The 9,692-nt window shown below is 40.1% G+C and overlaps 2 protein-coding genes across 11 annotated transcripts in view; one reads left to right on the forward strand and one right to left on the reverse strand.

Moving 5' to 3' along the window:
* The window catches only part of pbx4 (pre-B-cell leukemia transcription factor 4), a 30,709-nt gene extending 26,858 nt beyond the window's left edge, over positions 1-3,851 (forward strand). For 5 of the 6 annotated variants that reach the window (XM_042392288.1, XM_042392291.1, XM_042392292.1 and 2 more), the window contains one exon: positions 137-3,851. Coding sequence is in view for 2 of the 6 variants with exons in the window: in XM_042392291.1 (XP_042248225.1) it covers positions 137-226 (90 nt within the window). In the remaining 4 variants the exon portion in view is untranslated. Of the gene's footprint in view, positions 1-109 lie in introns of all 6 variants that reach the window. The other variant, XM_042392289.1, reaches the window with a different exon arrangement.
* A 100-nt stretch (positions 3,852-3,951) lies between these two features.
* Positions 3,952-8,309, reverse strand: lpar2a (lysophosphatidic acid receptor 2a). Of its 5 annotated transcripts, XM_042392286.1 has the most exons (6): positions 8,135-8,308; positions 7,982-8,027; positions 7,629-7,696; positions 6,506-7,258; positions 4,755-5,017; positions 3,952-4,248 (listed from the first exon to the last, which is right to left on the reverse strand). In XM_042392286.1, exons 4-6 carry the CDS (start codon positions 7,254-7,256, stop codon positions 4,150-4,152), a joined length of 1,113 nt encoding a protein of 370 aa, XP_042248220.1. In that variant the 5' UTR covers positions 7,257-7,258; positions 7,629-7,696; positions 7,982-8,027; positions 8,135-8,308; the 3' UTR covers positions 3,952-4,149. The 5 variants fall into 5 exon arrangements, with proteins under 5 accessions (XP_042248220.1, XP_042248216.1, XP_042248219.1 ...); XM_042392282.1 differs by lacking the exon at positions 7,629-7,696 and having other exon boundaries at positions 8,135-8,309; XM_042392285.1 differs by lacking the exon at positions 7,982-8,027.
* Between the last annotated feature and the right edge of the window lie 1,383 nt (positions 8,310-9,692).

The raw sequence follows: 9,692 nt of genomic DNA on the forward strand, positions 1-9,692 counted from the left end.
GTCTGAACAGATTAGTAGAACTTACAATGAGTAGCATTTTGTCTTCAACTTGTAGAATACCTTGTTTGAGGCGGCATCATTTAATTTTAAAACTCCCCTTTTCATGCAGGATACTCTCTTCTCTGACTGTTTGCAGGCTAACAGCTGGCAGGACACCACCAACCCCCCCTCGGTCACCTCCCCTCCCGGTCCTCCTGGCAGCGTCCACTCCGACACCTCCAACTGATTCGATGGCTCTCCCCGCCATCACTTCATTCCCATTGTGGTCTTCTCTGACTACCATCCCCTGTCCCCCCACCCCCCGCCCCACGCCCCCACCCCGCCCCATTGTTCAATATTCCCTCGTCTCTCGCGACTCGACAGCTACGCAAGGCTGTGCTCACATTTCATAAACACACACTGTGCTGGAACACAGGACAGCCGAACAGTAGTTAAAGGAGGAATTCGCCTCCCAACCCCACAGCTCCACTTCAATGCTAGAAGCTCCGTAACTCAGAATGAAAGAGGGATGGAGCTCACCGATGCTGAGACAGATAGGAAACATCTTTACTATCAAGGACTTTTTGAAAAACCACTGACCCAGCTGTGTAGATGATGTCTGTACATTATGTGTATATGCACGTTAACTTCACACAGTACTCACACAGCTTGTCCATGTGCTGTTGACCTCTGCACTCGACCCTTTGCTTTGGAAAACTGTGTGTGATTGCCTGTATCTCCTGAAGCCTTGGCATTTGACAGCCAAACTGTTGATACGGATCACCAGGGAGCTCTGCTCACCTTGCTCGTACCAAAGTGCTGCCCCCCCCCCACCCCCCAGTAGTTGTCAACACATCTGTTCCTCTGAGATCACCCTCTGCCAGCTCAACACAAGACACTGTTGTATCTTCCAGTCCTTATAGCTTGATGTTTCATTCTGTTGGAGATTTCAAAGTGAATAAATGAGAAATGCACACATGTGCATGCACCCCCTCCCCCACCCCCCCACCCCCCACACCCCGCTTCCACAACACACACCTTGCAACTTTTCAGTCGTTTTCATAGTGAGTTGACATAAAAAAAGATGTGTCAAGCACAAAAGTTAGCATCCTTGTTATGGGTGTCTTTACCTGTGAAAGGGTAGTTAAGGGGATCACTGTTCTAAACCAGGCAGGACAGGTGCTAATAGGGCTGGTGAGAAGAGGAGGAAAGGGCAGAGAGAGGAGAATATCTTTGGTTGAGTGGATGTAACTAATAGCCCTTTTTGTTGCTAACCAATAGAGGGTGTTGGTAGATGGCTTGTAGACTTAACTTCTTGCTTTCTGTCCACTAGTTTATTTGATTGTAGGCTATTTTCTAATGCTGTTTCACCAAGAATGCACCAGCCACCACCAAAAATTAGCTCAATAAAGCATCTAAATGACGTTAGGAGAAGGGTGGAAAGATTGTGGGGCATTGATGTGTTGTTGGGACAAACGTGACATGAATTTAGAAAACGTGACTGTCTTCCATGCATGTAGGACTTCTAGGCGTGATATTATTGTTTTCATTTAACCTTCCAAGTTTTTAGCTTCGTTTTTATTAACAAAAAAAAAAAATAAAGGGTATAATTATTACAGTCAGACCAAAAAGGAAAAAGTGCATCATGTATTGCTATGATGTGTGTGTCTCTGTGTGGGCGTGTGTACAGTGTTCTTGGGATGTCTTAGTCAAACTGGCCGGTGCCCTCTGACCTTTGTAAGCATTATAGAGACTGGGTGCTTCCACCAGCGGATGACACACTAGGTGGGGTTCAACTGAGATCTCCTCACCATCTTGAAACATTTAAGCTTGTGAGCCCGAGGCAACACACTACAACCTTCTGTTGTACCAAAACCAAAAATACCACGTTCAGCAATGTAATAATGCTACTCTGTGTCTCTCTAAAGTTGGTGCGCAGCCACCTTTTCAGTTTGAGGAGAGGAGGGAATTATATTTGTATCTGTGTCTCTCTCTGTGTGGTGTTGTCATGCCTCAAGTTGATTTGATTTCTTTCTTTTTTTGGGGGGGGGGCGGTATTTGTTGTGGGGGCTTCATGGGAGGGTGGGTGGAGTGAGGACTGTCACATCGCACCTGTAATTTGATTGTGTGCACTTGAGCACCTGTTTCATGAGAAAGTATGCCCCCCCCCCCCTTTACCCATCCTTCAATACCTTCTGGTAAAAACCCACAACTTTATTGTTTTTTTAGTTCTATGGCCAATTGGGCAAGGGCTTCTCTCTCTCCTCTGTTACCAAAAAAAGAGGCAGCACTGGGTGTAGTAAAACTCTTAAAACGTGTTTAAGACAAACCTACAACGTTTTTTGGGGATTTTCATTCTTTGGAACTATTTTATACATTAACTGTTATGTTAATAACAAAGCATTTTGATAGTAAGGTAAAGCCTTATGAAGATTTACGTGTCAGTCAAGACTTTGTTGAACCATATGTTACAGAACAAAACTTGAGCTTGTAAGCTGGTCACATGTGATATCCCACATTTAATTACTTGTTTTGTTACTCATCGCAGTTCATACGACTGTATTTTATGAATAATGTTATCGCCACACCAAATTATCATGCCCTCCCCCCCTTTTCTACCTGTTGTAATGGATGTCACTGTACAGTTTGTGTAATGTTTCAGTATTTTTTTTTTTTTTTTCTTTTATAAATTTTGATGTTTGGTTGAGATACCAGTTTTATTTGGCCTTTTGTTTCACAGGATTCATGATAACTCTGTATCAATTTTGAATATTATTTAGGTCTTTTGTTACATAACCGGGTGGAAATGTAGGGTTTATAGGTGTAACGTTTGCTGCTGTGGAAAAAAAATTGTATCAATTGAGGATTTCTAAAGGACTATATTATACATTATTTGGCGTATTTTTTCAACCCACTTCTTATCTGATTTTCCCCTCAGTTCCTACATTTTTTTCACTGTTTCACAGTCACTTCCCCAGAGAATCACCCAGTTCTGTGCTTTACATATTGTTTGAAACCTGCTCAAGTTACCATATGAAATTGGACATTTCTGTCTAAGAATATTTATTTGCCTCAAATTCATCAGCCCACCACATCTGCACCTTCTGATGCATGTTTGTGGAAAGTTAATCCCAGTAAACCCTTCAAACGAATTGAAGTGGATACTTTTAAATGTAGAAATACTGTGAAAACATGCAAACTCTACATTTGCATATGACATATGAGGAAGTTACTAATGGATGACCTACAGGAAGGAAGGTCAGCCTTCACATTAGAGGGGGTGGTATCATCATGCTACCCATCACTCACTCAGTGAGTACAGCAAAAACATCCATGTAACATTTAATGCCATAATTTGATCTCAATGTAAACATTTTGTGTTCCCCTGTAATTTCGAGCCAGAGCTGCAATTCTAAAACACAGAACTTAATTTTATCGACTGTCGATTGCATTTAAATCTTTGGATTCTGCAAGAGACTAAATGACTTCCACAGCATCAAATGACTTCTTAAACCTTTTTGATTTCTTTGTTTTTATTAGTATATTTGTATCTTCCCTCTTTCCCTTGTATTTACCCCTCTCTCTACCTCTGTCTTTCCATTTCTCTTGTATATAACCCCCACTGTTTTCAGACTTGTGAGTCTGTATGAACTCCTTTTATACCTCAACTTTAGAATTGTTCTAGAAAGAGTAAAACAAAAAGGAAGAATATGACAAATTGTAGTGTTCTTATTAGAAAATTAATAAAAATGATTTAGTGTGATTTTTCAGTATTTGATTTCAGATTTTAGGAGTGTTTCATTTTATAATTTGTCACAAACGCTCTTGTGATAGTCAAATGTAATAAAAGGAGAGATTGCACCATCTGATGATTCATATGTTAATCTTCTATGAAACGTTGATGCAGAACACTTTGGGGAGGAAAACATTATTCTGAGAAATGACAGCATTCATCCAACATTGATGAAATCCTTTTTGCAGTTTTTCAACAAAGGCATCTTTATATGGGTTTAAATTCAGTTCACAAATGCAAAAATGAAGAAGAGGTAGTTCGGCAGAAGTCGGTTGATGTTCAGCAGAGAAAACAGTGACTCAACAAATATTAAACATTTCCTGCTTAGCTGTCAGTAAAAGTCAGTTTTTTTTTTCTTTAATTGCAGGTAACAGCCATCATACAACTGGCACTGCCCAACTGTCTTCTTTATTGTTTGTGTCCCGTAGCGTAGAGGTGGCCTTTTCTTCTGACTTCTGGATACAACTGTGAGTTTCCTGTGAAAAAGCATAAAAAGGAAAAATTAGTAAAATAATCCAGTTATGGCCTGTTTTTCTACCAACGACTAAAAAAAAAAAAAATCTTTAATTACTTTTCTACATCTCTCCGGCCACTTTTACAAGAAAAGTAGTCTGAATGGTGGCTGAGCATTCATGTTGGGGAACTCCAGAATTAACGAAGTGAAACAAAAAAATCAAGAGCAGAAATCTTCAGGTTCCTTCTTGTCCCAGCCAACAGAAAAAACAAATACATTTTTACTCCTGATCTGATACTTAACATTAAGTCAGCTTGTAAGTTCACTGGAAAAATAAATAACTTGAGTAAAAGCTTGTTGCAAGGCAATTATCTGAGATCAAACCCGCATACCTTTTCTTATACAGGTACTGATAGAAACTGGCTAGAAAAAGGCAGTAGTGACTGTCTTATGTGGACAAGTTGTATCCTGCACTACCGTGTCAACAACATCCTTATATCAACCCAAACTTCTCATATCTGAGCTTACCTCTGTTAGTCGTGAGTCGATCTCGACAGACGGGGGCCCCCGCTGCTGTCTGGCACTTCTCTTACAAATGCAGCACAGGATCTGCTTGAACGTCTGCCGCATCTCGTCATCTCGCAGGGAATAGATGATAGGATTGACAAGAGAGTTGCACTCGGCTATCACCAAGCAGTACTTCTCAAAGGAGTTGGCATTGCTGTCTTTACCCAGCAGCCCGTCCAGTAAGAGAGTCATGAGGCCAGGCGTCCAGCAGATGACGAAGGCCCCTACAGAGACATAGGTTGGTTAGTAAAAGGCCACAAAAGAGTCAACAACAATGAACTATGAACTCAAATCACTGCACAAAAGCAGCTGTGTAATATGACTCTCAAGGTGCAGCTACATTGAGTAATATTTATATCTTGATTGCTTTACATAGCCAGCATAACTTTGGGAGGCGATGAGTCACCTGAGTAATTATTAAAGAAAGGTGGATTTCAATTTCACTGTGATACACTGGAAATTCCAAGCAACCTTTTTTTTTTTTTTTTTTTTTTTTTTTTACTGACAATAATGTGACAACATCTGAGACAAACAAGGCAAGAGTGGAAAAACTGGTCTGTGGCGGAAGTTTTAGGCTGCAGGTGACAAGTATCGTAACATGTCACAGCTCTCTGAGCCACAGCGCAAAACCATTTGAAGTACTGATAACCTGAGAGTACAAAGTGCTCTGGTGAATTTAGGTGAAAGGCTATTGAGCCATACTTCTCAAAAATAAGTACATATGGAAGGAAATGTGGCAAGAATTTCTCATCTTTGAAAAAACTGAAACGTGCCTTGTGCAAAAAAAGTGCTGTAACTCAACAACAAGATGTTCCTGAATGTAAATCTTGTCTGGTGCGGAACAAACTACTATTGCATACCAAAACCAAGAGGAGAAGAAGAAAAGTAATTAATGCCTTAGTGTTGCAACAGTGTAACAGTATACTTTCTGTTTTCATTTCGTGTTATTCTGAACTGCAGTGATGGAAAAACAGTGTAAAAGCTGCTGCGCACTACATGCACTGTCATGAATCCTCTCAGCAATACGCGAAACTTGCAAAGTGCAATTCAAATGGAGCCATAATCATTCACATCATTCACTATGGTCAACTCTTCTTTATCTTGTTAGATGCTGTTTTAAACCCGAAATAGACACATAGAAAGCCTGGAAATGGATTCCATACTGCTCTATAAAAAAAATCTATTGTGTATTACTTCTAATCCTCTAAATTTAACCTCAGCAGGTTAGCCATGCAGCATAGCTTACTAGGGCTGCAACTAACAATTATTTTCATTATCTATTCATTCATTGTCATTTATTTTCACAATGGTTTGGTCTATAAAATGTCAGAGTGGTGAAAAAAACAATCTTGAGTTTCCCAAAACCCAAGATACAACCTAAAATTTCTTGTTTTGTTCCGACCAACTCAAAGATATTTAGTTTACTATCGTAGGAGACTAGAGAAACCAGAAAATATTCACATTTAAGAAGCTGGAAAGAGAATTTTAGCATTTCTTTTCTTAAAAAATGACTTAAAATGATTTATTGATTATTGTTGCAGCTCTGTAGGTTACCATGGTGAGTTAAGCTCAAACATAGCCGACTAACCCTCTCATTTTGTTTCGTGGTACAGGACTTAATATTGTGGTTAATTAAAAACCAGACCCTACAAACTTAACCTTTGACCCACAACTAACATCCAGCAGTGTAGAGTAGAACACAAACTTCTCACCCAGGACCATGGAGATAGTTTTCATCAGGTTGACAACAGTCTGGCTGTGCTGCATGCCTGAGGTGTGCTGCGACGCGTACCGGTTCTGGTATCTCACATAGACGAAGATGCGAATGTACATGGCCACCATGATGAAGAAAACAAGCAGGTTGAGAACCGCCCAGAAGATGAGGAAGCGGCGGCTGTAGAGAGGAGCGACAGTGGAGCAGTCCTCCAGATCACACTCGCAGTTCCAAAAGGTGGACGGCACCAGGCCCATGATGATGCTCACGGCCCAGATGCAGACTATCAGCAGCACCACGCGCCGCTTAGACATAGTGCTGTGCAGCTGCATGGTGATGATGGTCTGGTGGCGCTCTACGGCGACAGCCAGCAGGTTGGCCACAGAAGCTGTCAGGCTGATGTCGATCAGAGCCCCACGGATGTACCACTTCTCTTTTGTGAGCATACTGGTCCAGGGGCCCGTGTTCAACATCAGGTTGGCGTAAGCAATACCTGCGAAGAGATCTGCTGCAGCCATGTTGCCTATGAGATAGTAAATGGGGAAGTGGAAGCGGCGGTTTATGAAGATGGCCACCATCACCATCAGGTTTGCCAGGACCACAATAAGACACACCGTCAAACCCAGTGCCATCACTGCAAAGTCTCGGGGCGTCCACTCAGTACGGATCTTCTTTTCCACCAAGTTGTAGAAGAAGGTGACATTGAGGCTGTAGTCGCAGGCATTCCTTGCACTGTAATTCAAGGCCATAACTGCAGACACAAAACAGACATTTCAGGATGTGTCTTCAAGAGATGCAGTAACAGGAGAAAGTAGATGGGGAAGTGAAAGCAAACTTGTTTATATAAGGCCCTCCATTCAGTACACATCTAAAATATTATACTTTCACAAAGTAAATGCTTAAAATAGGAATATAAGGCTCGTTCTCAGGCTCTAATTTAGCTGTACTGACAATGCATTCAATTGTGACACAATAATATTACTCTGAAGCACGGATCATGTGAGTCAGCACACTTGCCGTCTACAGATATTCAACACAGTGGTTGGTTGTCAATGTTTTCAGGCACTCAGATAATCAATGACTGTACAGAATAAATATAAATTCAGGCCACAGCTGCACACCTTATCCCAAAGGTCAGTGTGCCATATATTTGTCACTGGAAAGACTTCCTCTCTGTGCCAGAGATGATCTGATAAGAAAACAGGAGAGTAAATTAACTCGTATCGCTTAGCTTATTAAATGTCAAAAAAGCAAAACAAACAAACAAAACCCCCAAGACAAACAAACAATGAAAATATCCATCAGCATTTCTCAGAGACCAAAGATGACTTCAAATTGTTTTTGTCCAAAACAACTACAAGCAACTACAATTCAAAGCAGCAAATGCCCATGTGTGCATGCTTGTAAAAAAAACAACGTATAACAATTTAACACAAGTTGATTCTGAGGAATAAACGTTTAAAATAACACATACCCGTCAAGACATTAAATTTTTGTCCAAGTGCGCGTTTCTCAACTTGCTGAAAGCAAAGCAACTGATACTAATTATGTCACCTTGTCACACTGAAACTCGTGCGGTTGCTTTTTTACTTTCTACAGAGGAGGCGTTAAGTTGTGCAAAACATACCGCCGTTTTCAGAACCTTCTCCATCCAAACAGGCCCGATGTGAAACGGAAGCTGCCAGCTGCCATTAGATGAAACTAAAGGGTGTTTAAGCTGCTCTCACTGCTGTTCGTCCGTCCGTCAGTTGAATCACTTTCACTCAGGACAGCTGGACTCGACAGACAGGTAGCTGTGACGCCTCCACGTGCAGCCTGAAATATCGGAAAACACAGGTACATGGTCGGGTGTAAGCTCCTTTTCTTGTTGCCCTAAGGAGGAGATTTTGCTTTGAACAACATCAAGTGTTGCTCAGATGGTTTCAACTCAAACTGGGAGTATTTTTGAATTTGGCTCTGTGGTGCACTGGAAAATATTGCCCCCAAAACTTAGCGCTATAAGCATTGGTGGAAAGTAATTGAGTACATTTACTTAAGTATTTCCATTTGATGCTACTTTATACTTCCACTCCACTACATTTCAGAGGTAAATATTGTACTTTCTATGCCACTACATTTATTCGACAGCTTTAGTTACTTTTCAGATGCAGATTTGACACAATGGATAATATGACAAGCTTTTAAAATACAACTGAAATCAGATTTGTGCATCATAACTTTGTTTTTTCTACTTTCTTCTCCCATTAATCATTTCACGACCTCGCAGATGTAACTGGTGACCCTTTGGAAGGGCCCGACCCCTAGGTTGGGAACCACTGGACTAAACTAGCTAATTGTATATAAAGTAGTTGAAACTAGCTCCACCTCCAGCAGCTACAACAGTAACATGCTGCTCTAACACTGATGTTTCAGTATTAATAATCTAATGACGTCATATATAATAATATATTAGTCAGAGGGATGAAATCAGCACTTTTACTGCAATACTTTAACTACATTTTGCTCCTAATACTTATGTACTTTTTACTTAAGTAGGATTTTTCATGCAGGACTTTTATTTGTAATGAAGTATTTTACATTGCTGTATTAATAAGTAAAGGATCTGAATACTTCTTCCACCACTGGCTATAAGGTCGTACAGTAGTCAGCAATGAGCATTATGGCTGTTATTCCTGATGTCAAAATGGAGAAAACAAGGCAGAAGGTAAAGATATTAAGATATAAGATTTTATATTTTTCATTAGTAAAATAATAATTTGAACAGAACCAGTCCAGAGTAACTTAAGGTGAGCACCTGATGGCAGCAGGGCATAAAAACCAAAACACCAAGAAAGATTAAATTCTACCTTTTCAATGGAAATACTGAATATTTACACTGATCATTATTATTTTCTAGAGGTATCAATAGGTGTACTCATAATCACGGTAGTACTAATATTAATAGTGCTGCTGAATCTATAACATACACATTGTTCTCAAACATACTACTTATAATTATTACACTAATAATGAGTTGTTCATGTATTATATATATCATATATTATGATATAGATAGCTATTACAGGTAATATTGATACAACATCGTCTCATGATTATTGCTGTTGATTTCTGATCATGTTTGTTCACTTTATTTTTGACTGCCTTTATCAGTATAAGGAGGTTAAACTGGTCTCAAAAACAGAAAA

This window comes from Thunnus maccoyii, chromosome 18, assembly GCF_910596095.1.
Source record: "Thunnus maccoyii chromosome 18, fThuMac1.1, whole genome shotgun sequence".
NCBI lineage: Eukaryota > Metazoa > Chordata > Actinopteri > Scombriformes > Scombridae > Thunnus > Thunnus maccoyii.